Here is a 27,835-nt window from a genome sequence, read left to right as displayed (position 1 = left end):
CTCCTACCTTCGGAGGGAGAAGGCAGGCGATCCCATCCTGTGCTGTTGCCCCAGCTGTGTGTGATCTCTCCTCCTCGTATGGCCCTCTATATAAACAGAAACAGGCTTGCCCCTCTCAGCACACGCGCCTGGATTCTCCTCGCCCCTCGCCTCCCTCCAACTGCAGAGAGCGCCACAAGGTCCTGCTTCAAAGACTGCCCAACGCCCCCTCTTCTCTCATGCCGATTATTCCTGTCACCTTCTTAACTCGTTTGTTTCCCTCCTCTTGAGCCACTGAAACGTTTACAGAGCGCTTCGTTCTAGCAGTAGCGGACAAGGGAGACAAGAGGAGGAAGAGATGGCAGGCTGTGATGGAGCCAAGTCATCGGCGTCCATGGAGGAAGAGGTAATTTGTGCATAGTTTCTGTGAACTGGCATGATTCTTGGCCGAAGAAAAGGAATCAAGCTAGGCTAGAGGTTGCAGTTCACATGTTATCCATCATCAGTTGTTACTTGCTTGCTGCACATGCATTGTATATGCATGCCTTGTTCATTTCCCCTACCTGACTACTTGGATCAATACTGCCCTGCTTTGATTAATTTCTGGATTATTAGCCTCAAAACGAACTTTTTTTGGTGGGGTAGTTTTCATTGGAACTTAACTTAGTACACGCATCGATAGAGTTGGAGTTTTGCAGAGCCCAGAGCAATGGAATGTCTCAATTTTGATACACAATTATTATACATCGAAGGAACTCTTACTGGCTTCACCTGCAGCCAAGTACTGGAAGCGGTCAAGCAGGAGAGGTCACGATCGGGTGGCCACCAGCCAGGCGAGCTTGGACATTGACATGATGGGACCCTGCCCCATGGCGGTTTGTACTTGCACGTGATGGTGCCCTGACTGCGACGGATCGAAGCCTCAGACGACGGTCGGTACAGCAATGAGGTCAGGTGCAACGCGACGACAACAATTAGCCAGTTAGGTATGGGCACCTAGCGATGACGCGGTGGCGCGACAAAAGTGCTAGTGTCTCCATGTGGGCACATGGGGCGGCAAGACACGACCATGACTTGGCGGCTGGCGCTTTGGTGGCTCTGTCGTGGTGCGACTACAATATAGTTTAGAGATTTTTTGCTATGAGGTAATAAGGTGGACTTTGTCACTTCGTTGGGTCTCATGGCCACATGGGCCACGAGAATCTATTGAGCTAGTTAGGTATGAGATGTAGGAAGGAGATATTTTGGTTCAAATTAGCAGAATTTCTTCATTTATTTGATTGATTTTCTATTTCCATGTATATACACTACATACATGTATATATCGAAATTTTTTTGCAAAAAATAATGGATATTCATTGAATACCCTTGAATTTAATGGGGCCTAACTGTAGCATTCTTGCGGGATGAGGATCCTCCGTGTCGACTAGGACCCATATGCGATTATGCATGGAGTCTGTGCTGTTGGATTGGGATCGTCTGCCTTCGCCCTCTAAAGGTTGGATGAATCGAAACATGATGCCGCGGGAAACAGACGAAGTGGAGGGAAACGACCTGCATTTATTGCCGTATGGAGGGAAAATGCCTCCTTGCTCTGTTTTGGCACCAGAAACCTCCATTCTGCAACCTGAGCATCATCTCTTCTTCCTTTTCTCTCTCTCACATTGAGATATAACATCCCTAATGGAAGAAGATCCGAACAAGAATTATCAAGAAGACAAAAGGCAAATAATACAACACCCATACTTATTCTTCTTCTGATTTTTGATAGTTTACGAAGAACAATAATATTGTGCAAACTGCTAGCTTGTTATCTGTTTTTAGACAATATACACCTCTTGTTAAGAATGGAGAGGTAGGAGATGATCCCGGAGGCAGCATGTCAAAGATAGAACTCTCATGTTTGTTGTTCTTCTATTGTTTTATTGCTCATAAGGAAAATTGAGACCCTGCTCTTGATGTTTTAGACATGGCGTACTTCCTGTTATGGTGCCTGAAATTGGCATGAAGTTTCAGGATGAGGTAGAGTCTTGGAAGTTTTGTAATACATATGGAGTAACACGGTTTTGAGGTTAAAAAGAGATATGCAAACAAAAGAAAATCTGTTGGAATAGTGACATCATTTAGATTTATTTGTGCAAGAGAGGGTCAGCGGAAAATAAGGTAAAATAAGTCATCTTGTAAACGGCCACGAGCTAAAACTAGAACTAAATGTCTTGCTGTATTTTGAACTAAATGTATTATTGTTCTATATATCTTTTGGAGATAAAAATACGAGCATGCAGTCAATCTCAGCCTGCATTTAGTTTCAATTAAATCTTGGTACTATTTTTTTTGTTTATTTAAATGGTTTCAACTCCATACTTGCTGCTGGAATGAACTAGTTTGATCCCAATTTATTGGCCTTGTTTATGTGTATGTATACTTGATTTATTCTGTTCCAGCATCAAAGCAGAGAAATACTGTCAATCTGCTGCCAACCGTTCGATTCCTTTAACGGTGGAGAGCAGCTAACTGGGCACTCCTACCTTCGGGTTCGGAGGGAGAAGGCAGGCGATCCCATCCTGTGCTGTTGCCCCAGCTGTGTGTGATCTCTCCTCCTCGTATGGCCGTACACGAGCTCTATATAAACAGAAACAGGCTTGCCCCTCTCAGCACACGCGCCTGGATTCTCCTCGCCCCTCGCCTCCCTCCACCTGCAGAGAGCGCCACAAGGTCCTGCTTCAAAGACTGCCCAACGCCCCTCTTCTCCCATGCCGATTGTTCCTGTCACCTTCTTAACTCGTTTGTTTCCCTCCTCTTGAGCCACTGAAACGTTTACAGAGCGCTTCGTTCTAGCAGCAGCGGACGAGGGAGACAAGAGGAGGAAGAGATGGCAGGCCGTGATGGAGCCAAGTCATCGGCGTCCATGGAGGAAGAGGTAATTTGTGCATAGTTTCTGTGAACTGGCATGATTCTTGGCCCAAGAAAAGGAATCAAGGCTAGAGGTTGCAGTTCACATGTTATCCATCATCAGTTGTTACTTGCTTGCTGCACATGCATTGTATATGCATGCCTTGTTCATTTCCCCTACCTGAGTAACCTGACTACTTGGATCAATACTGCCCTGCTTTGATTAATTTCTGGATTATTAGCCTCAAAACGAACTTTTTTTGGTGGGGTAGCTTTCATTGGAACATAACTTAGTACATGCACCGATAGAGTTGGAGTTTTGCAGAGCCCAGAGCAATGGAATGTCTCAATTTTGATACATATTTATTATACATCGAAGGAACTCTTACTGGCTTCACCAAGTCCAGTTTTGAAAGCCAGGCTCCTTTAGGGATCGGCCTGAAAACGGAAAACCGACAGGCAGATTAAGAAAACGGAGAGGAGAGGGTTTTAGTGTTTGCCCATTAAGGACTTCAGTTTCTTCTACAAAACAAACATCTTAGGCCTTGTTCGTTTGTGTCGGATTGGTGGGTTGGAACAATTCCCGGCCGGATTGCTTCTCTAATTTATATAAACTTTGATTAGCCGGAACGATTCCGGGTGCAATTCGACGCAAACGAACAAGGCCTTAGGGGGTGTTTGGTTTCTAGGGACTAATGTTTAGTCCCTAGATTTTATTCTATTTTAGTTCCAAAATTACCAATTATAGAAACTAAAACTTTATTTTAGTTTCTATATTTAGCAATTTATACACTAAAAAGGAATAAAATAAAGGGACTAAACATTAGTCCCTAGAAACCAAACACCCTCTTAGCCGTCGGTGCTCACTTTCCAATGACGAAAGTTCGTCAGCAGTTTTCTTTTACGAAACAAACATCAACCGAAAACCGTCCGGTCTGTGTAACCGCCACCGAAAAGAAGAAGGTAATTACTACTCAACACCTAACGCGTGTACTGCAGATCAAGCTGCACTTATCCTCGGCGCCTAACAACGCATCTAAAGATCCTGCACTATCTTAGCACTAACACCGCTATAGATTATGCCTACGGAGCGAGACTGCATGCTGTTGCTGACCACGCGCACCAGGACCATTGTTTAGTAACGTCAGTGGAGGAATGAGCGGAAGTGAACTTTACGCGACCTGTAGTTCTTGGGCCCAAGAATCTATCGACTGACTGAAACTTGAGAGGTTCCCTGAGCAGAGCAGCCATGCCCATGCATGACGAGATGTGGCCTCGGTCCTGCCGACGATGGATGGACCGGTAGCCGAAGCTGACCCTCTGAGATTCTCATCTCACTCGGAGGTAGGGCTGGGCATTCGGTCTATTAGGGTAATTCGGTTCGGTCTATTCGGGTTTGTGAAATTTCGGGTTCTGAAAAATGAGAACCGAAATTTCTAAAAATATTTTAGGAACCGAACCCGAATAGACTCACAATTTTGGTTCGGTCTATTCGGTCCACCGAATAGACCCGAATTGTAGAGAGACTAGTATATTTTGTTAAAATATAGACAATGAATAATTAATTGAAAGTACTATTACTACAACAAGTGACTATAAAAATTAGCATACAAAGATATATATACTATCGTTTAGATGATATCATTATTTCTAGCTAATAAGTTCATAAATCATATAATAATACCATCACATATTAAGAGCTTTTTTATATTTCGGGTTATTAGGTCTATTCGGGTTTTATAGGTTAGGAACCGAACCCGAACCCATAACCCGAAATATAGCACATATAGGAACCGAACCCGAACCCGAAAACCCGAATAGACCAATAATTCGGTCTATTCGGGTTCGGTTCGGGTTCGGGTTCGGTTTTCGGTTTTAAAATGCCCACCCCTACTCGGAGGGTCAGCAGCTTTGCAGCCGCATCTGCATGGATTACGCATGAGCAGCGAGCAGGCCGGCGCCGGTTATAGATGGCCAACAGGCCGGCCCGGCACGACCCGACACGGGCCCGGGGAAGCACGGCCCATCAGCCAACGGGCCGGCCCGGACACACGGGCTTAACGGGTCGTGCCTAGAGAGCCCACGTGCCTGGCCGTTGGCCCAGGCACGACCCTCTGGGCCACTTTAAGTGTCGGGCCAGCCCGCTAGGCACGCTCAAAAAAACGGGTCGTGCCAGCACCAGCCCGTCAGAGATCCCAAACAGCAGAAAACATAGAGAAATTTAACCAAAGTTAAAAAAACAGCACAAAATATAGACAAATATAATAAATGAGCTGTTTTGTGCAATGCTGCCTCATTAAAAACCTTTCTAGGTAAAACTCACCCTTGTGAGAAACCCTAGAAAGGAAAAAAGAGTGCAGCCAGCTCAAAGTTTAATCACTAAGTTTGTATCTGTTACAAATGTATATTACAATACAAAATGACTCTCTCACAATCACTCAATGACAAAGCAGTGAAAGCACATGTCAGATGACCACATCACAGTCTAGAAGACTACAACTAAGCAGCAACAGGTTCATCTTCATCAAGAAATAAATTCTGGAATGAGTCCTCAAGCTCTGGATTGTCAACAGCATGTTGTTCTCTCTTTTCTCCTAATTCCCAATCTTTTAAGCAAGTCAGCATCTCCACATTCTCAGGCAATAAGCGTCGTCGTCGCTCCTCGATTATCCTCCCTGTATAACTGAAACAAGACTCCGAAGAGACAGTAGATACAGGAACAGACATAATATCCCTTGCCATTATGGATAAAACTGGATATGTTAGCTTGTGGTCACGCCACCAGAGAAGTATATCAAAATCATCCTCATAAGAAGTGACATTGTCACTATCTAAGTAGGCCGAGAGCTCACAAATAGCAGATGAAGATGAAGCAGAAGGGGTAGAGCTAGGGGGAGGACCAACAACACCTGAACTGGAATCTCCAAATATTCTTCCCCAAGCTTGTTTTCTTTTACCTGTATGAATAGAAGGCTGAGCAGCCCTTTGAGCCCTAACTGCACCAAACTTAGTCTCATATTTAGTAAACAGTTTATACAATTCATTTTTGACATCAGCATAATATGTACTGTACTCACACCCAGTGCACTCTCCAAGTAAATGCAACACATTAAAAAACCTCTCATCTTAGCTCTAGGGTCCAGAATGAATGCATATGAATATAGCAAAGGTATGTCACTCCAGTATTTAAGGAATTTAAGTTGCATTGGAAACACAATAGTTCTAAGATTTAAATCTCTTTCACATGCTTTCAAATGAGATGCAATTTCCAGAATATGGTGAAGAACTAGTGGACTAGTTGGATAATAAACACCAGACAGAACAAAAGTAGAGTCATAGTACAGTTCTAGAAACTCTAAAATCTTCTCAGCAACATACCAATGATTAGGAGGCAATAATTGTGACTCATAATGTGAATTGATGAAGACAGAAAAAACAGTTTTGTATGGGACCAAGTGTTTAAGCATCAAATAAGTAGAATTCCATCTAACATCCATATCCAAGCCAAATTTTCTGGGTCTAACACCCCTTGCTAAGCAGTACTCTTTAAATGTTGCTATTCTAGAATTAGAAGCATTTAAGAAATTAATTGCAGTTCTAAAATCTTCCAAAAAAGGTTTCAGTCTCTTCATTCCAGATTTAACAATGAGATTAATGATATGACAAGCACAACGTTGATGCATAAGAGTGTAGTTAGAAGAAGGATCAGGACCCAAATAACCAGCAAACAAAGGTGTCAATGTATCCATAGCCTTTGAATTAGAAGAAGCATTGTCTAGAGTGAGAGAGAAAATCTTGTCAACCAGACAAAACTCCTCAACCACAACACCAATTCTTTCAGCAATATTTTGACCAGTATGTCTAACCTCAATAAGCCTAAGACCAATGACCTTTTTCTGTAATTCCCAATCAGCATTAACATAATGACAGACAACACTAATGTAGTCCTCCTTAGCATTACCAGACCAAATATCTGAGGTTAATGCAACCGAAGAAGTAGCAGGCAACACAGAATTGATAAGCACATTACGTCGTTCAGTGAAAAGCTTCAGAAGGTCTCTAGTGGTGGTCTGTCTAGACACTTTGGTAAACCTGGGGTTATGAGCACGGGCAATATAATCCTCCCAGGCCTGTGACTCACCAATACCTAATGGAAGGTCAAGCCTAGCAATCAGACGACACAACTCAGTTCGAGCAAAAATAGGATCATATTCCCAATTGTGTAGAGAACCATCAGGATTGAAAGCAAGCCTAGACTGGACCCTAGCAGCGTGATCAACCTTCTTCCTACAAGCTTTCTGGTGTCTAAGCAAATGCCCAGTACCAGCAGAAGATCTAGCAGATAAACGAGTCTTACACATTCTACAAATAGCAGCAATTCGAACATTGGACCCATTAACTTTCTCAAATACCTCATCAAAATCAACCCAGACAGTAGATTTACGCTTACCAACAGATGAGGTACCAGTACCACCATCGGTGCTGGTGGAGCCGACCGGAGTATCGGTGGCCGTAGCAGGCCCTCCACCAGCGTTGGTCGGATTAGAACTTAGATCGACAGGAGCAGAGGTTAGATCGATACCGAGCAAAGCAGCAGCGTCAGCCTGGATGTCGTCTTCGTCATCTGGGACAAGCCCTGCCGCGCGAAGGTCGTCGTTGCCGGTGACCGGATTGACATCGTCATCATCCGCCATGGTGACCTTCACCGCGGACGGCCGATCTCCAGCACCGTCCCTCAACGGAGCACGCAGTCGCCGTGCCCGATCTACCCCAGAGGAGGAAGACGAGGCATCAGCAACTGACCTACAAAAGAGCAAAACATTATACAGTTAGGGTTAGGGTTTACGAAAGATCTAGGGTTAGGGTTAGGGTTTACCTGTGCTACCGGAGCCCGATGCCGGAGAACACGAGGGCCACCCAGACGACACACGACAGACAGAGACCGATTAGAGACGACGGCGAGCTGGGAAGGGCCGGAGGGGAGGACGAGACGACAACACGAACTCACATAGTTCACCGAGAGAGAGGGGATTGGATAGGGGAGAGGGGTTAGGGTTAGAGAGGAGCTGGTGGATCGAGGTCACCGGCGTCGGGGACGGGAGCCGAGGTCGCTGGACAGGGGCGGCGCCGCGACGGAGGCGTCGGAGGGGAATCGCCAATCGCCAAGTCAATCGCCGCCGAGTCGGGAGAGAGAGAGGGAGCAGGGTGCGAGTGCGAATGCGAGTGCGAGCGGAGGGACTGAGAGGTGGGCCCCATGGGGCGAGGAGGCGAGGAGGTAAGGGCCACGGCGTCGGCTACGGGCCCCAACCGGGCTGTCCGCGTGGAGCAGGCCGTGCCGTGCCGGCCCACGTGCCTGGCCAGCACGGCCTGCTCCACTGGGCCATGCCAGCCCGGGCCCATCCCATACGTGCCGGGCCGGGCGCGAACCGGGCCAAAAAAAGGGCCTCGGGCCGGGTTAACGGGCCCGTGCCTCATGTACATCTATAGCGCCGGTGGAACCCTGTCGTTTTCGTGGCTTTGTTCAGGGGTCGCCGTCGGTAGATGTAGATCGGTCACATGCTTAGGCCAGCCGGCCGGGCCAGAGGCATATCGTTTCCTGGGATGATCTATTGGTCGAGCGAGGGGTCGAAAGGGACGCTTGTTTTTTTGTCAGCGCGGGGCGCACTGGCGCAGTACTTTCAGCTGTGAAATTATGATTAACCGGAGTGGTCAGAAAGGTAGTTTCGTCATGTCAGTCCACTAGATCAGAAGCGTCTGTATCTGTGCCGGATGATGGCCTGACCCGTGAACAAACGGATAAGCTAGCATTCATCGGACCCTTTCCCCTATCTGGAAGAGCTGGGCACAGCTTCAGAAGTCGACTCTCTCTCTCCGGAGGGCAGATTCATAATTCGGGGGTTTGGCGCAGGATTCGGCACAAGTTTGTGAACTGCGACGTCTTGATCCGTTTTTTTGCAGGCATGCGGGGAGAAGAAGTACGGAGGAATCGCACCCAAGAAGAAGCCTTTGATATCCAAGGTGGCTGATGATGTTTGGACCAAAGAACACGAATGCCTAGCTAGATTGTTAGAAGCTCTGATGATCACTCCCACTCACTCACGTCGCTCCTGCGTGTGTGCTGTGCGAATGCAGGACCACGAGCGCGCCTACTTCGACTCTGCAGACTGGGTGCTGGGCAAGGTCAGAGAGAGCTCATGAACCGCGCATGTATGTTTCAGAGCTCAGGCCCCCCGGACCATCATCTCTAACAACCGTGTGCTCCGTCCTTTTGGCTTGTGTTCTTGCAGCAGGCTGCGAACAGTAGCACGAGGGCCACCGTCGAGTCTCTGAAGCCCAAGCTGAAGGTCGGTTGGACCGCTACACCACTCGGTTCAAGTTCAACTAATGGCTGCCTCTGATGGGAAACGCCACGTGAATGAACTCGTGTGCTGTGGTTCCTCCAGCACTGAACTTACTGACGTTCTGTTCCTCTCGCTGGCCAGAGAACGCCTCACCACCAGCTGCCCCCTCGCAAGCCCACCTGCGCTTCCGGTTGAGACGACCGGACCCATGGTAAGCTTGAAGCTGCACCTGAAACCTGCACAGCTCAACGGCATCAGCAGAGCTATGTGCAAGTGCAAAAGACGCCGCACCGACATGACCGTGTCCGTCCTTGCGTGTAATAAACGTGTGCAGGCTACGCGTTGCAGCTGCTCGGAGGTGAGGGAGGGAGGACGCCGAGGCCGAGCTCACATAAATGTCTAGCTGGTCGGAAACCGTGGTAGGGACGAATCCGAGATGCAATCTGGCTTGTTGGCCGTTGCATTGCAGCACCTATTGTGTCTTTATCAGTTCGTTATCAATTATCTGGCTTTAAGTTTGGCATGGCACTTGGTGTTCGAATGAACTACACAAGAGAGTGGACGAGAGATTTTGCCTCCCAAAAATGCGGGCATTAGAAATTTTGTTTCTTTGTCCGCGGGGTTTGTGGCTTTCTTCTAGGGAACAGAAGCCCTGCATTCGGTCACGGCCCTGCAATGCTTACGCAGGCCGTCAGCTTGCCGTGGCCACATCCACTGTCTGTACTCGGCCTACCAGCTTTCAGCCCAACGCCTACTGTTACTGCACGTACAATCTATATCTGGTTCCACAAAAAATGATTTTATGAGCTTCCTCCCGCAAACAAAATCGCGTATCACGGATTACCGAATTTCACGAGAGACATAATCTACCATTGAGGAAATTTGTTAGTAATTTAGAGACTTGGTGGGTGTTTGTTTGAAATTATAATCTCCCTAATCCCAAACAAACACCCCTTAGATGCCATTTGGTTCACGGCAGTAATTAAATCATGTTTATTTAACTCTAACATTAATATGATACCACACTATAAATGAATATCGTTTTATTCAAACTTGTCACTGCCGATATTAAAATATAAATTATTGTTATTAATATTTACGTTACATTTCGTGAACCAAACATGACACGTTAGTTTCTTAATCCCATTACCCAGACAATTGCACTCGCCTTGTTTCTGATGAGTCAAATACGCTCACATGTAGACTTTATTACTAGAGTGCAACCCACAGAACGTTAAGATTGCACCCGCGATAAGAAAAGGTTTGCCGGTAGTAATCACCTAACAACGGGATTCAGGATTTGCCATGACCAGTTGGTTAAACTGGACTTGTGTTTTGATCATTGATCAGCGGATATTCAAAGATGGGGCACTGTCCTGAAACTCTTAAAAAATCTAGATCGAATTCCATGGGCCCAAAAGTTCCTCGGTAATTTCGCATGAAAGCTTAGTACTGTTGCTGGCGTCTTTCGGTGTGTGTGATATATATATATATATATATATATATATATATATATATATATATATATATATATATATATATATATATATATATATATATATATATATATATATATATATATATATATATATATATATATAGTTCGTGTAAAAATAGAAAATTATGCTTAAATATTAAACCATTTGACTTCCAAACTCTCTCGGACTGAGCCGTTTTTAGGGACGGAGTCGTTCCATCCAAACTGACTTCGGAACTAAACACTTATGAAATCTTGTGTGTATTCAGTGAAACGACGAAAGTTGATTCGCCTGCTAGTCCTTTTCTTGTTTTTATATATGCGACGTGAAAAGAAGTCGCAACCAAAAAGTTGTTGCGCTCCAGATTAGGGCACGGATAAGGTGTTCGACTCAATCTCTTAACCGAGACAAACAAGATCTGTTAGAGTGAATGCACTAACCAGTTCAAACTCAAAAGCTTAAGCTGTTGGAAAAGGTAGACAATTCATTTGGGGTCTGTTTGGTTGGGTTGTGACTATGAAAAAGATGTCGTGGACTATGATCTGTAAAAAAAAAGTTGTTGTGGCAGAGAGTTTAAAAAACTAAAAATCGTTTGATGGAAGCCTCTAAAAGTTTGTCCATATATATTTGCATAGTTCCATTCGAAATCCGCTAAAAGCAGGTCCAAAGAACCTTTTCAATTTTGCACTACGAGAATTTAGACTTATGGAAAAAGCTTCTTTTTGGTTCGGGCCTTTGTTTTGGCTTTTGGTTTTTAGGAGGCAAAAGTCAAATCAAACACACTCTTAAACATGGAAATAAATGAGTGGAGATATAAATTAAGCCTCTCTTAGGATTCGAATTCGTGACATCTCACTCTAATACCATGTTAGAGTGGATGAACTAACTAATAGAACCCAAAAACTTAAACTTTTTGGGAAAAGGTTGGAAGTCCATTTATATACTTCAACAAGATCAACCCAATATTTGCCCATTTAGGGAATGTTTATAATATAAATTTAAATAGTTCATAATATTCGCCCGTTTAAGGAGTGTTTTTGGAGCTGTAGTTTATAATATCAATTTAAATAGTTTAAAAAATATTTTTAATCTAAATAATAAATAAAATAACTTATCTAAATATCTTCTAAAGGCTTACAGCTTCAACTCTATGATTTTCTAGAGCACTTAATGACCTGCTCCACCAAATTTCTTGAAGCTGAAGCTATTCCAAACAAAGCCTTAATCTCATACTTACTTCCTTATACTTAAAACTTAATTTGTTAACTTATAATTCTCAACTTAGGTCAACTCATTTCAGCAACCAGCTGTATCTTAATGAACACAACAGGCATAGTACATCATTCTGCCTTAAAGTAGAAAACTTATTTTTAAGGGAGATGGTTACATTGATAACATCTTAATCTAGAATCATAAACTCATGTCGACTACATGCATATTTTCTAAACATATTGGGTGGAAACCATTTAGCGCGTGAATCCTTTATGTTTATATGCTAAAAAGTCCAATTGTGTGACCCTAGACTCTGTACTTTACAACATAATACTTAAGGTCAATGTATTTGACAGTAACAATTGATTTATTGTTATAAGAGTAAGGTTCATTAATGCAGTATAACTTTAGGAGTTTTGTTATATTGTCTATTACTTTAAAATTGGGTTTAGGGTTTGACTTTCTTCCTTCTTCTGTGTGTTGTTGTAATGGTTATAAATACATGTGGTAGAAATATAGCCACAATCAATACATTGTTACGCTCTTAATCAGAAAGCAGATAAGATGTCTAATTTAGTGTCTTGATCAAATCGAATTTGACCAAGCCAACACTAAGAGGTGGTTTGGTGGAAATGGAATTATAGAGGATTGAGGGGAAGGAAATCCATTGCTATTTGAAAATTGAATAGCTAGGGATTTTATTTCCTCTCAATTCCCTCCAATTCTCTTGTCATCAAACCAGATGATACAGTAATTGAAGGGAATACATGAGGAAGGAAATATCTTGTTATACAAAATTGAATAGCAATAGATTTTCTCCCCTATGGACACTTTCCATTCTCTTGTACCGAACCAGACATAATAGGGTTTTTTTCCTCTACCTATGTATTCCTAGGTATATGTCTTTAGTTTAATCGCTAGCTCTCGGATCGCCGTGATCCTCTTACCGATGTCTCAGCCGGTCACAACCGCACGCGTGCTGATCTGGTTGTCGAGGTCTAGCATGGCTCTACTACACACAAGCACAGTAGGCAAAGAGCACGCCACTAAGGAACAACTCCCGTGAACATGATGCAACCTGCAGCTGCAAGACCTTTTGATCTGGACCCTGAGCTGCAGCCAGCGGGGCACAGAGACAAAAGCCGTCGCTAGGTCACTGCAGTGTTCCGTTTGCATGCATTTCGCAAGCTTTTTAGCTGCTGTCGTGGACACAATGCAATATATATATATATACTACAAGCTAGCTAGCAGCCCCCACTATCTACGTACATTTGCCTGCTTTTTCACATGTACAGTTTGTCTACCTGACCACAGCGACCATCTGCTACTGGTCTACAAACATATAGTACATGCTACTATATAGGAGTACGAGCATGCGTTCCATTCTTTCATGTGTTTTTGCTCTGTCCTGGTAAGCAGGAATCTATCTATCTGTGAATGAGTGAGTGAGTGAGTGCCTTTCAGTATTGTCATACCATTGCATCAATCCAGATCTGGACACAGCTGCGAACAGGAGTCCTTGGCTCCTTGCAGGAGCAGGAGTGCAGGACCAGCACCATGCTTTCTCTCTCACACACACACACACTACTCTCGCTGCCTTTCATCTTTGGAACTTGTGGCTTTTGCTAGCTAGCTAGCTCTGCCATGTTGTCAAAAAGATCTCATGTCTTACCACCTATGAGCCTCTTTAATTCCAGCCAGCTCATACCTGCCCCCATGGCATTTTAAAACTAACTCACTCATGTTTAAGATGAGTCATTTAAAAGTCTTCTTCAATTCCAACTACCCCTAATATAAGGGACCTAAGTTTGTTCTAAGGCATTCTTCAACCGTCTCTCTATCTCACTCTCTATATCACTCCCTATTTCAAACCACACTCTGTAAACGGTACAATCTACAGTGTTTTGCACGTCCATATACATGTCCGTTGGAGATGGCCTATAAGTCAAACTATGCTATTCTAACGTACGTAAACAGTAAATTTGTATATAAAGAAGAATAAACACATCTATCACATCAAAAAATAAATTATGGAAAAAAATATTACGTAATGTATCTTGATATTAATTTGATGGTATAAATATCAACTTTTTTCTATATGATTGGTCAAACTTAACTTAATATGACTATTATGGGGGTGTTTGAATGCACTAGAGCTAGTAGGTAGTTGGCTAAAAAATTGATAGTGAAATTAGCTAGCAAACAAACACCTAGCTAATTATTAGCTAATTTGCTAAAAGTATATATCTAATAGTTGAGCTATTTGTTAGACCAATTTGATGTCTTTAGCTAATTTAGCAGCTAACTATTAACTCTAGTGCATTCAAACACCCTCTAAAACAAACAGGTCGAGGGAGTAGAGAAAAGAGTCGTAGACATGACTATCGGCTTTGTTTTATACTTTTATTCACAACGCAACGCAAGGCATTGTTGATAGGAGCGAGCTAGCCATGAATTCATCATGTTAATCTCATGCCCTTCCTAATTGGCTTGTAATTGACTAGCAACATCATTCCATGATTGACCTGCTAATCTATCAATCCCAACATCATCACTTTTGCCTTTGCCTTTGGGTGAGACACTGATTAGCTAGTAAGTTACTACGATATCGGATCGATCGCGCCATCTTTAATAAAAACGTAATGATGGTCGTTGAGATAAGATCTCGATCGGTTAGTTCCATCTTTTTTCAGAGGTCTTGTTCTTGGTAATTACCTAGAGTGGCTGGCAATAATGGCATGCACGCGCGTTTTGGCAGCCGCGCGTTGGCGGATCCAGATGCAAGTCGTTCAGCTAGCCATATGCATGCAAAGAGTGGGGGGAGTACATGTGTGCGTCGATATCGATCAGCGTATGTTTGAGAAAGTTGGCGCGTATGTGGCCCATTAAAGCAGTGAGACCCAGCAGTATCATGGAACCAGCTTTACAGTTGAAAGTGAGGTTTAAGGATCCAGGGACGTGGTGGCAACAAAAAGGAAGGGGACAAGATCATGGACCCATCGTCGAACTTGTCGAGATCAGGCAGGTTGGCACACGTCTACGTGTTGCGAGCTGATTGACGCCGCAGCCTATATAGGTGCAGTGAGATATATCACAGGAAGCCAGCTAGCAGAGCTAGCGTCGAATAGTCGATCAGTCACTGTGCGTGCTTGTTGATGGACTGCAGACTTTTAACCTCTGCTACCCAGACTCTTTGATTAATTTTCTCCGAGCAAATTAAAACTACTACCAAGAACCAGCATGTGAATGTAAGCCAAGCTAGCAACGGCCTTTTTGTAGTTTGCTGGCTTTGGCATGAACAAACCTCTGCTGCTGTTGCACGCACTGTAGCGTCCTGCTGCATGTGGAGACAGATGGAGATCGTCGTCGTCGTGCGCGAGCCTGCTTACCAGACTTGTGGCCTTCTGAGGTGCGTCCATCCAAAATCCTTACAGCTACACTGCTTGCGCAAACATGCATGCCAACGCATGGGGTCGGGTCTCGGGTGGGAACACGAGGACGAGCTCCACTCCACCTGCCAACACTGTTAGGCAGCTGACCAGCTGTGTCATAGCCAGTGGCGGACCTCCGTAAAATTGTCCCTATATATCACTATATAAAATTTAAAGATCACTTTAAAAATATCTCAAACATATTATACAGCTAAATATACCACTAAAACCATAATATACCATAAATATAGACTAAAATGATATTTATCTGAATTCAACACCTATAAAAATACAATATACTTGATAAAAAGATAAAAGTACCTAGGTAAAGGTGATCGGTTTCTTCCTCGCCTCTAATAGTGTCGTCAACATTAGAACGTGAATTTGAACCTACACATTGCGAGTTAAACATTTGCAATAAATGAGAGATACAATGTGACAATATAAACAGTGAATGCAAAAAATGGTAGTTGAGCACAAAATCTGCCAGTTGAACTTTTTGGAGGTTCCTTTCCAATCCGGCTCTTCAATTCTTGAAAAATGTTGTAAAATATCATCACTTTGAATAACTTGCAAATATATATTGCTCTATACAACATACCATTATATGATGCAACCAATCATTTTCCATCTTATTCCTTTCATAATTGACAAGGCTTTGTGGCAATTGTAAAATTAGAGAAATAAGTGACATGCTTCCTTCATATTTAAATAAATTAAATATTCTAATTCCGAATAAAACAAGCATATAACTCAGACAAATGTCATATATAATTATTGCAGCAATGAACAGTAGCAATTCTAGAACATGTAAACATGTAAAATAGCATCTCAGGTCCATTTTATAATTAAACATGGCTTGCAGATGAAGAAGGCAGATTAAACCAATAAACATGATTGTTTATCTTAAACTATTGCTCTCAAAATAGCGGGTTGCTGTAATAAACAGCCCTCCAACGCTAAAAGGTGATCAGAGATCCTCGACTAACGTGACAGTCCTATCTTACCAAATAAGGGTTTTAGATCAGATGTAATAAGCCTAATAATCAAATATAAATACTGATATAAAGGAGCTGTGTACTAAATAAATTAACAGAATTTAACACAGGTAAACAGCCTCAACAAAAAAGATTTAATTAGGCACAAATAATATCAATGCTGAAAATGATAATACACTAAAACCCAGACTGTCACGTTGTCTCACTACACCGCTATCATCATCGAGCACACAAATCCGCCCACAACAGTGCAATCACACCCAAGTATTTAATACTAGCAGATTGCACAAAATTAAACAGTAAATAAAGTGAGATAATGGGTAACTCACAGCACGTAGAAAATCTACGTGGGAAGACCAGCTCAGCGAACACGAAGTTCTGTCCCAGAAAACCAATTCCGCCGCCCACGTCCGGGCCTGCACGGCGGGAGGTTGACGGAGATACTAGAGCCGCTGCCAGAGCCGAGGGTGACGTCCACGGCACCAGCCCGAGAAGATGAACACCGCGCAGCAGGGAGCCCAAGCACCAGGCCACAGTGGACAGAGATCAGATCAGAACAGCACCGCACAGGTGCTATAATACAGTAACAGAGCGCAAGAAATACACGAGCGCAGCTCCACTTTCTTCCACTTCCAATCACCAACGGCTCGCTCAACACAAGTACACCAGGAACGATAGAATCGATCCAAAATCGCGACTGAAATGGTGGAAGAAAGAGAGAACAGAGAGCCTCACGTTTCCAGGGTGAAACACCAGAGGATTTACCGCCCATGCCTTTTATGGAGACAAGAAGGGGAAGAGGCAGACGGATCAGCATCAGCGCTCGAAAGTTTCGTCGAAGGATGCAGAACTGTTTCCAGCCGCCGCCGCCCTTCGGCCAGACTCCACACATCGGCCAGACCCCACCTCTCTGCGTGAGCCATTCTTTTCTGGCATTTCCAACCCTAGACACGTGCGTTCCTGGTGGGCTGCTCGGCCAGCAGGCCTTGTAGCGGCCCACCAGGCTGGCCCATTTTTTTTTAATAAAGTGAAAAACCATAAAATGGATAACAATCCCCACCATTTTTACTTTTATTTTCTGATCAATGTCATTGAGCTCCCGTGCTGTTTATATACTACTTTTCGGCAGAGGTACTTGTTAGGTTTGAAACAAAGCCTATCCCAGTGTACTCCAACCCTGCACGAGTAAGCGGAGGACTACGCCTTGATCCACAAACCCTAGTGTGAGAATCTTTGCACAAAAGGCACATAGTACTAGACAGATTATCTGCTTCTCTTACGGGGCAGGGCGTTACGGTAATGCCCTTTAATATCTATTCATGAACTCACTAGAGAGAAAACCCCATTCTCTCCCGGACTGCGACCCCACAGTCAGCTCGTATAGGTGAAATCATTAAAGAAATTTTGTAGGACAATTTCCCTGCATATAGCATTGACTTCATTAACAGCATATCGCTCAACCTGCCATACAGACAGAGCACAGCAGCTAATGAGACTCTTTGTCTTTTGTGCTCTTGGTTTCACAGTGCTTCGTTTCCTGGAGCCTGGATCTCGGGATCTCCGGTCACACAGGACAGTTATCCGCAGTTGAAACCGCTAACAGGGTACGAGTCCCATTCCCATGCACGCTGCTTGGATTGGCTTTTGAGCCAGTCCTTTGGTGAAAGGATCAGCAAGGTTCCTTTCAGACTTGATGTAATCTACGGTTATTACACCCGTCTCTCTAGCATGCCGACATGAATCAAGTCGTCTTCTGATATGCCTCGAGGATTTTTGGTTGTCCTTTCTACTATTCACTTTCAGCAACATAGAAGTGTTGTCACAATATACTAGGACAGCCGGTATCGACTTTGCTAACATTGGAAGGTCTGACAACAGGTCTCTCAACCATTCAGCCTCCAATGCTGCTGAATCAAGTGCAACTAATTCAGCCTCCTTGGTGGAACGTGTCGACACTGATTGTTTAGACGATCTCCATGACACGGCCCCACCAGCTAAAGTGAACACATAGCCACTTGTAGACTTCATTTGATCCGAGTCAGAGATCCAGTTTGCATCACTGAATCCTTCAAGTACTGACGGAAATCCGGTATATTTAATACCAAGATTCATCGCTCCCTTCAAATACCGAAGCACTCTGTACAAGGCTACCCAGTGTCTATCTCCTGGACTGGCCGAATAACGAGCCAGTCTGCATACTGCATATGAGATATCTGGTCTAGTTGCACTGCTCAGGTACATGAGAGATCCGATGATCTGCGAATATAGTAGCTGGTTCACAGGCTCGCCTTCATATTTACTGAGCGTGTAGGATGGATCATAGGGCGTGGTGACTGGTTTACAGTCCATATGTCCAAAGCGAGTCAGGACCTTTTCCACATAATGGGATTGTGACAAAGTAATCCCATCCTCACCCTTTATCAGCTTGATGTTCAATATTACATCAGCTTCACCCAAGTCCTTCATATCAAAGTTCTTGGAGAGGAATATTTTTGTCTCCATGATAGCCTCCAAATCGGTCCCAAATATCAATATGTCATCAACGTATAAACACATGATGACACCTTTGCCCCCAGAGAAGCGAGAATACACACACTTGTCGGCTTCGTTAACACAAAACCCGGCAGTGGTCAGAGTATTATTAAACTTCTCATGCCATTGTCTGGGAGCTTGCTTAAGACCGTATAAGGATTTAATCAAGCGACACACTTTGCTCTCTTGTCCTTTAACCACAAATCCTTCTGGTTGTTGCATATAAATTTCCTCTTCCAGCTCTCCATTTAGGAATGCTGTCTTTACGTCCATTTGATGAACAAGAAGTTTATACGCAGCTGCCAGCGCTAAAAGCACACGGATTGTGGGCAATCGAGCCACCGGAGAATAAGTATCAAAATAATCCTCCTCTTTCTTTTGAGTAAAACCCTTAGCCACAAGACGGGCCTTGTACTTTTCAATAGTACCATCAGGTCTCCTCTTCCTCCTAAAGATCCATTTACAGCCCACAGGCTTGCAACCAGCTGGGAGATCAATTATCTCCCAAGTTCCGTTCGAGATGATGGAATCCATCTCGCTACGGACAGCCTCCCTCCAGTACTCTGCATCCGAAGATGTATATGCCTCTGTGAGAGAGCGTGGTTTTTCATCCACTAGATAGATAATATAATCATCACCCAGAGACTTTTCAGTCCTTTGTCTCTTACTCCTCCTTAACTCCAAATCTGGAGTCTGGTCATTGACACTCGAGGGCAGAGAATATGTCCGAGATGGACCATCTGGGGCTACTACTTCCTTATCCCGCATAGGGAAGATGCTCTCAAAGAATGTCACATCCCGAGACTCCATTATTACATTTACAGCGATTTCGCTTGTCTCAGAATGGACCACTAGAAATCTATAAGCTGCACTGTTATGTGCATAAACAGTCTACGGTCTCAGGGCCTAGCTTTCTCTTCTTCGGCAACGGGACATTCACCTTTGCAAGGCAACCCCAAGTCCAAAGATGCGAAAGATCTGGCTTCCTTCCTTTAAATCCTTCATAGGGTGTGGCCTCACGGTTGCGAGGCGGCACCCTGTTCAGGACATAGCATACTGTGAGTACTGCCTCGCCCCACCATATGTCAGGCATCCCCGAACTTTGCAACAAAGCGTTAGCTAAGTCACACACCGTTCGGTTCTTCCTTTCAGCTACCCCATTTGACTGAGGTGAATATGGAGCGGTGGTTTCATGAATGATTCCACACTCTTTGCAGTACTCATCAAAAAGGTTGGAAAGGTATTCACCTCCTCTATCAGACGCAGCCTTTTAATTTTCTTGTCTAACTGGTTTTCAACTTCAGTCTTATAGATCTTAAAGTGTTCTAGTGCCTCATCTTTAGTTCTAAGAAAGTAAATATAACAGAACCTGGTAGCATCATCTATCAAGGTAAGAAAGTATCTTTTACCGCCTTTTGTGATTATACCATTCATCTCACAGATATCTGAGTGAATTAGTTCTAAAGGAGTAGTACTTCTGCCTTCAACCGTATGAAACGGTTTTCTAGGCTGCTTGGCTTGCACACAAATACCACATTTTACACCTTTAACATGTTTATATTCAGGAATTAAAGACATGTCACTTAATCTCTTAATGGCCTCAAAATTCACATGACACAAACGAGAATGCCATATATTATTAATGGAATCGTTATTACAGACCACATTAACATGGTAAGAAGAATGATTATTCAAAACAGAAAGACGGAACAAACCGCCTGACTCATATGACTTTCCAACAAAAGTACCAAACTTAGACAGGACCACTTTATTAGACTCAAACACTAATTTGAGACCCTGTCGACATAGCAGCGACACTGAAATGAGGTTCCGGCTCATCGATGGCACATAGAGTACGTCCTTCAGCACGAGCGTCTTTCCTGAAGTTAACTTCAGGTAGACCTGTCCAGTACCTCGAACTGCTGCCGGAACACCATTTCCCATCAAGACTGGTGCGCTGTTGTATCCCTAGAATGAAGAGAACATGGATCGATCAGCACAAATATGAACAGTAGCACCGGAATCCATCCACCAGTCATCTGATGGACTTGCCATAAAGGCCTGAGGTGCATACCCTGGGGTGGAGTTAACCACCACGTTCCCTTCTTTGCGCTGAGGTGGAGGACCTTTTCCCTTCCTAAGTTTGCACCTCCGAGCTGTATGCCCGGAGACACCACAAACGTAGCAGATAAAGTCCTCCTTTTTCTTCTTCATCTTTTTGGACTTAGGTTGGTTCATATTCTTCTGTGGAGAGTTCTTCTTCTTCTTCTGGAATTTTCTATCTCCACCCTTCTCAACAACGTGAGCCTGGAGTTGCTGGGATGGCTTGTTACTGGACCTTGCACGCTCTTCCACATTAATCGCAGCTGACAACTCAGTGAGAGTCATTTGCTTCTTCATGTGGCGGCGTGAAGTCACAAAGTCTCGCCAAGAAGGTGAGAGCTTTGCCAGCACTACACCAAAATCATACACTTCCTACGGTTTTTTAACTTCCTACAGCTTTTATAACAAACAGTAGGAAATAAATAACTTCCGAGAGGCAACTGGTAGCTCTAGGAAATAAACATAACTTCCTACGGTATTTTATAAAAGTTGTAGGAAGTTAGCTTTCACATGCCGACTACCGCGTGTGGTCAAACAAGTCGCTAACTTCCTACGGCATACTCTAAGAAGTTAGCAGGAGCTGCTAACTTTCTACGCCCTTCTCTAGGAAGTTAGCCGTCCCTTCTAACTTCCTACGACCTTCTCTAGGAAGTTAGCTGCCCCAGCTAACTTCCTACGACCTACTCTAGGAAGTTATCTTTTAGCTTTTGACCAGTCAAACGAGCCGCTAACTTTCTAGAGTATATGTACAACCTCTAGGAAGTTAAGTAACTTCCTATGAATTTACTCTAGGAAGTAATATTTTTTATCCTAATCTACGAATTTAACGTTATCTTTCCATCGTTCATCCTTTCTTCTCCAACACCCGTCGCTCTCTTCTCCAACTCGAAGATGTCGGCCGCCACCGCCCTGCTTCATCGAGGCCCAAGACCCAATCTCCGTTTTTGATAAAGAAACCAAACAGCAACCTAGCAGTCTTCCTTCACTTCTCTGCTCCCGACCTCGTAGCGAATCAGATCGGGGGGCTAGGGTTCCGGTGCGCCTCTACAGCCGGACGCGAGGCTAGGCTGGGCATGGAGGGAATCGTCACGGCCTGAAAGAGGTCCTGGCCGGAGACGACGAACGGGGCTGCAGCCGCCGGGAAGCGCTACAAAGGTGAGGCATCGCTATCCCACTAGTCCTGTCCGCTATCCGCCTCGATTGTTTTGGTTCTACTTGATGTTGGTTGCCCTCGCTCCTTGCGAGAAGTGTTTCGTCGACTGGATTTACATGTGTACCATGGGAGCAGAGCGAGAGTGTTCTGGTTGGTCGTTTGATTATGCTTATGCGCGCAATGAGATGCACATCCGGGGTGTTTGTGGTAGGGGACTGGTAGTGGGGCCTGGAGGGTTAGAGATTTTCTTGCTTGCTTCAAGTGATGCGTGGATTGGTGGAATGATAGCTTACTGCCACCAAAATTGAACCCCCTCTATACTTAGGCTGTTAGTCTGTTACTCTCTTAACTTTGACTACTCACTTGGACCTTAAAGGCTAGCGTTGTATGTGGCTTGAAGATGGATCAAAAGAATACAATGAAATCTGAAGGAATGTATCACAATTATATCTGCTACCTATGCAGAAGCTATACACATTTTTTCTAGCTACTGATAAAAAACTTCACCAGTGCTAACAGGTAAGGAGCACAATAACATATTCTTATTTGAGAAACTTACCCCTCTTAAGTAAAAACATTAGTACTAAGTAAGTACATAATGGTGACAAAGCCTGCGTGTTCCCAAATATAGTTAGGACTACGTGCCTCATAAAATAGTAATGTAGTAAAAATAGTTTAATACTCATAGTAGAGTTCAGATAGTGTAATAGTATGGGGCTCATCTAGATGTATGTTGTTGAAAAGAGGAAAGTTATTTAGAGAAGAAATGGTAATTTGAAGCATATATGGAAGTCAAAGCACCTTTTGCCTCTTGAATCTTGATCGATGTAATTGGACAATTCACCAGTTCAACCAGCAAGGAGAAATCTCCCAACTTGTATGTGCCTCACGACAATTTTGGTACAGTAAAATTAGTTCTAGAACTAAAAGTCTGGAAACATCATTTACATGTATTTTGTTAAAAACAGACAGTTGTAGATGTATTCTGTTAAAAAGAGACAGTTTTTTACGGAAGAAATAGTAATCTGAAGCATATATGGGAATGAAGCCACCTTGTGGATCTTGAATATTAATAAAAATTCAATTTGGCAGTTCATCAGTTCAATGAACAAGAAGAAACATGCAGACACATGGTATTTATCTGTGTAGAAACCTTATCAATCTTTTTTCGACTGTATAATAACTATTTTCTGTAGGATAACTACAATGCAAACTTCTAACGCATGAGAAAATGTAATTAATTTTATGCTACAGACACAGAGTCATTTCAAACTGGTCTATCAAGCAAATCAAAGCCTTGCACCAAGTTTTTCAGGTTATAGTCTTAACCTACCCGAAATAACATCAGAACGGTAACCTGTATCTTTTTTCACTCTTCTTACAACAAATCAATTATCTGGAAGTTTCATTTTATATGCCAAAGATATATGGAATACTTGAATAGTAACACTAAATCGTGATATATAAGCTTCTCTGTTTCAATATATCTCACTAGATCAACTTGCCTTTTCCCCTCTGGTTACTTAATTAAGATGTTAGATGAGTACCATACATATCAATGTTCATTCCACTCTTGCTTTGGTGCATTTAGTATAGACATGTTACAAGGTGGTGTTTGAATTAAATGGAAATTCTTTTTTAGTGTTCGAAGTATTTGTAAGAGTAGATTCAAATATCATTTTATTATATGGTATTATGCTTTGTTTATATTGTTACTCTAATATGCCTGAATATACGATTTAGATGTTTGTGTATTTTATTTTATCTCATATATTGAAAGATCAGTTTGGACGCCTCTCTGGCCGGTGGCATAATCGACAAGGGTGGGGTCAACACTAAGCAGAGTTACAAGCGTCAAGCTATCCATCCGCGACCACGAGTCTAACCACAACCTAAAGAACATCGAGCTGGAAGGCAATTTTGACCAGATCAAGCAAGCCAGCGACTTGTTGCGTGATCTCATCGCAACCATCAGCGCAAGCATGCCAGCGAAAAATCCATCTTCTGCTGTGGCGCCAGCAGGAGGAGGCCGAGGCAGTGGTCCGGGGGGCACGAGCAGCAACTACAAGACGAAGCTGTGCGAGAACTTCTTGAAGCTATGCGAGAACTTCCAACACGACTATGTATGAGATATTATCTCTTATTATGACTGGATGAGATGTGTCTTATGGCTATAGATGAGACTTTTGTGGTGTAATTGATGAGACTATAGATTTAAATATTGTTATGTGATTGTGTGTGAGATGTTTTATGTGAAAATATGTTGTGATATAGTTGTTTATATATTTGTTATGTTGTGGAATGTGGTGTAAAATAAAAATAAAAACATTTTTAATGTTGGTCCAATTAACATCCTAGGGCTATAGTCAGCCGTAGGAAGTTAGTCAGCTGACGGCGTTGACGGCGTGAAGCTACTAATTTTCGAGAACCTACTAACTTCCGAGAGGCTTCTTTGGCTGTAGGAAGTTAGCTAACTTCCTAGAGGGTTCTAGGAAGTTAAGCTAACTTCCGACAAAAAATTTCCGAGAGCCAAACTTCCGACGGGATGGCTTAACTTCCGAGAGTTTAGCTAACTTCCTAGAGTTTAGGGCTAACTTCCTAGGGTTTAGGCTGTAGGAAGTATACTATTTTGGTGTAGTGCAGTATTGCATTCACCTGAAAACTGTCTGGTAGGACGCAGCCATATTGGACCAAGTCCCTAACAAGGAGTTGAATCTCCTGTAGCTGTTCCATAACAGACCTTCCCTCAACCATTTTATAGTTGAGGTAGTTTTCCGTTGTGAATGACTCATTGCCATTGTCAACTTCAGAGAACTCGTTCTCAAATTCAGTCCATAGACCCTTAGCGGAGGTAAAACCAGAGTACACGTCAAATAAGCGGTTCGACAAGACGTTCAGCAGACGAGACAAGCATGCCTCATTTGCTTCGTCCCACTTGGCCTTCTCCGCAAGTGCGGCGGCCTTCGCTGCATCATCAGCATTATCTAATGCAGCCTCGGGAACAGCCGACGTCACTACCCAAAATAATTTTAGGTCAGTGAGCCACATGCGAGTCTTAATCTGCCAGCGCTTAAAGCTAGCGCCGTCGAACGCTTCAGGCTTAATGACATCAGAACTGGAGGCCATAATCGGAATTGGTTTTCTGGATTGTTGTAAAATTAGAGAAATAAGTGACATGGTTCCTTCATATTTAAATAAATTAAATATTCTAATTCCGATAAAACAAGCATATAACTCAGACAAATGCCATATATAATTATTGCAGCAATGAACAGTAGCAATTCTAGAACATGTAAACATGTAAAATAGCATCTCAGGTCCATTTTATAATTAAACATGGCTTGCAGATGAAGAAGGCAGATTAAACCAATAAACATGATTGTTTATCTTAAACTATTGCTCTCAAAATAGCGGGTTGCTTTAATAAACAACCCTCCAACGCTAAAAGGTGATCAGAGATCCTCGACTAACGTGACAGTCCTATCTTACCAAATAAGGGTTTTAGATCAGATGTAATAAGCCTAATAATCAAATATAAATACTGATATAAAGGAGCTGTGTACTAAATAAATTAACAGAATTTAACACAGGTAAACAGCCTCAACAAAAAAAGATTTAATTAGGCACAAATAATATCAATGCTGAAAATGATAATACACTAAAACCCAGACTGTCACGTTGTCTCACTACACCGCTATCATCATCGAGCACACAAATCCGCCCACAACAGTGCAATCACACCCAAGTATTTAATACTACCAGACTGTACAAAATTAAACAGTAAATAAAGTGAGATAATGGGTAACTCACAGCACGTAGAAAATCTACGTGGGAAGACCAGCTCAGCGAACACGAAGTTCTGTCCCAGAAAACCAATTCCGCCACCCACGTCCGGGCCTGCACGGCGGGAGGTTGACGGAGATACTAGAGCCGCTGCCGGAGCCGAGGGTGACGTCCACGGCACCAGCCCGAGAAGATGAACACCGCGCAGCAGGGAGCCCAAGCACCAGGCCACGGTGGACAAAGATCAGATCAGAACAGCACCGCACAGGTGCTGTAATACAGTAACAGAGCGCAAGAAATACACGAGCGCAGCTCCACTTTCTTCCACTTCCAATCACCAACTGCTCGCTCAACACAAGTACACCAGGAACGATAGAATCGATCCAAAATCGCGACTGAAATAGTGGAAGAAAGAGAGAACAGAGAGCCTCACGTTTCTAGGGTGAAGCACCAGAGGATTTACCGCCCATGCCTTTTATGGAGACAAGAAGGGGAAGAGGCAGACGGATCAGCATCAGCGCTCGAAAGTTTCGTCGAAGGATGCGGAACTGTTTCCAGCCGCCGCCGCCCTTCGGCCAGACTCCGCACATCGGCCAGACCCCACCTCACTGCGTGAGCCATTCTTTTCTGGCATTTCCAACCCTAGACATGTGCGTTCCTGGTGGGCTGCTCGGCCAGTAGGCCTTGTAGCGGCCCACCAGGCTGGCCCATTTTTTTTTAATAAAGTGAAAAACCATAAAATGGATAACAATTGCAACGGTCAAAGTTAAGGCTAATTCAACGAGATGACAAACCAATGCAAAAGCTTGGTGTCTCTCAGCCTGCACCTTCTTAATAGCCAGATTACCAAGATCTTCACAATTTGCAGTGATGCATGACACGTCGCGAGCCATAGTGCAGCACTGCCATAGGGGCGCCACACGGGTTGATGGTGGCGTTGACGAACAAGCGTGCGTGGGGGAGAAAAAAAAGAGTCGGGAAGCCAGTCGGCGACATCCTCGACCTGTTTGTTTCGACTTCTAGCTAGATTCTGGCCGCCTCTAGCAGCCAAACGCTTCGCTTCTTGGCCCGCTTCTGTGAGAATCTGCTGAGTCGTAGCGACGAGAGGAACCCACCATTTCCTAAATCTTAAATCGGGCAAAACCTCTTCATCCTCTCAAGTTTCATGATATTTAGATTCTCGTGGCAGCTAGATTATCCAGAAATTTAGATCTTAGAAAAGATTTTTAGAAATAATAAAAGAAAAAGTTGTCCAAACAAGCATGTCGAGGCCAAAAAAGCGTCAACCAAGTTGAGCCAGGTCACATGCTCGCCTGGTGTCATGGGCCCGGCCCAGGGACAGGGAGTCGGGCTTCGCATGTTCAATTGCCTGCTGTTGGACACTCCCCCGCGTAACCAACACCGATCGACCGGTCGCCGTCGCCCGCCGCAATAGAAGATCTGGGAGTCTTGATTAGAGATGGTAATGGGAAACCCGATATCCGATTCCACATGGGTAATCCTCCATTAGAGGATGGTGACGAAAAAAACTTCCCCCAGATACAAACGATACAAACGGGGAAAATTTATCCTCCGACAGGTAACGAGGATAGGGACGGGGAAGCACTCTTTCATCCTCATTTCCCATGAGACCCGTTAAATTTGCACGTGACTATAATATTGTGTACTAATTAACTAAAAAATAAATAATTACCTTGTCAAGATACCACTAATTGTAGAAATGTGTTCATTTTGATGTATGCATAATGATTTTTTACATCTGATAACATGTATAAGTAACAACATTTAACATTAGTAACAAAAAACAAAGAACGTATGTTTTAATTATAATTTAAACGGGGATGGAGATCCTGTTAGGCCATGTTTGGTTACTAGTGGTTTGAGGGGGATTAAATCCCCTCCTATTCAAAATTGAATAGAAGATGATTTAATC

General features: G+C 43.6%; 1 protein-coding gene and 2 long non-coding RNA genes across 16 annotated transcripts; all 3 read left to right on the top strand.

Annotated features, from left to right (window-relative positions):
- Positions 1–24: 24 nt before the first annotated feature.
- Positions 25–9,821, top strand: LOC100217147 (uncharacterized). 14 transcript variants are annotated; one of them, XM_035962102.1, is made up of 7 exons: positions 2,550–2,694; positions 2,821–2,899; positions 8,830–8,889; positions 9,004–9,051; positions 9,159–9,215; positions 9,354–9,423; positions 9,547–9,821. In XM_035962102.1, exons 1-6 carry the CDS (start codon positions 2,585–2,587, stop codon positions 9,405–9,407), a joined length of 408 nt encoding a protein of 135 aa, XP_035817995.1. In that variant the 5' UTR covers positions 2,550–2,584; the 3' UTR covers positions 9,408–9,423; positions 9,547–9,821. The 14 variants fall into 14 exon arrangements, with proteins under 14 accessions (XP_035817993.1, XP_035817991.1, XP_020399099.1 ...); XM_035962101.1 differs by having other exon boundaries at positions 2,552–2,694; positions 2,803–2,899; XM_020543510.3 differs by having other exon boundaries at positions 2,545–2,694; positions 2,803–2,899; positions 8,830–9,051; positions 9,162–9,215.
- Positions 139–1,250, top strand: LOC112694719 (uncharacterized). Its single transcript, NR_157344.1, has 2 exons — positions 139–385; positions 757–1,250. It is a non-coding gene; the product is annotated as an uncharacterized lncRNA (long non-coding RNA).
- Positions 9,822–21,748: 11,927 nt separating the features above from the next.
- Positions 21,749–24,391, top strand: LOC103639227 (uncharacterized). Its single transcript, XR_559320.3, has 2 exons — positions 21,749–22,121; positions 23,905–24,391. It is a non-coding gene; the product is annotated as an uncharacterized lncRNA (long non-coding RNA).
- Positions 24,392–27,835: the final 3,444 nt, after the last annotated feature.

Source organism: Zea mays, chromosome 9 (assembly GCF_902167145.1).
Source record: "Zea mays cultivar B73 chromosome 9, Zm-B73-REFERENCE-NAM-5.0, whole genome shotgun sequence".
In the NCBI taxonomy this organism is placed as follows: Eukaryota; Viridiplantae; Streptophyta; class Magnoliopsida; order Poales; family Poaceae; genus Zea; species Zea mays.
Note: the sequence above shows the minus strand (reverse complement) of the source record. Positions and strands in the feature narration are given on the sequence as shown.

Coding starts and splice junctions, on each gene's coding strand:
- LOC100217147 (XM_008659958.4), top strand. CDS start 2,585: ATGGCCGTACACGAGCTCTATATAAACAGAAACAGGCTTGCCCCTCTC. Junction 2,695..2,802: donor CCTGCAGAGAGCGCCACAAG/GTCCTGCTTCAA, acceptor AAACGTTTACAG/AGCGCTTCGTTCTAGCAGCA. Junction 9,216..9,353: donor CTCTGAAGCCCAAGCTGAAG/GTCGGTTGGACC, acceptor CTCGCTGGCCAG/AGAACGCCTCACCACCAGCT.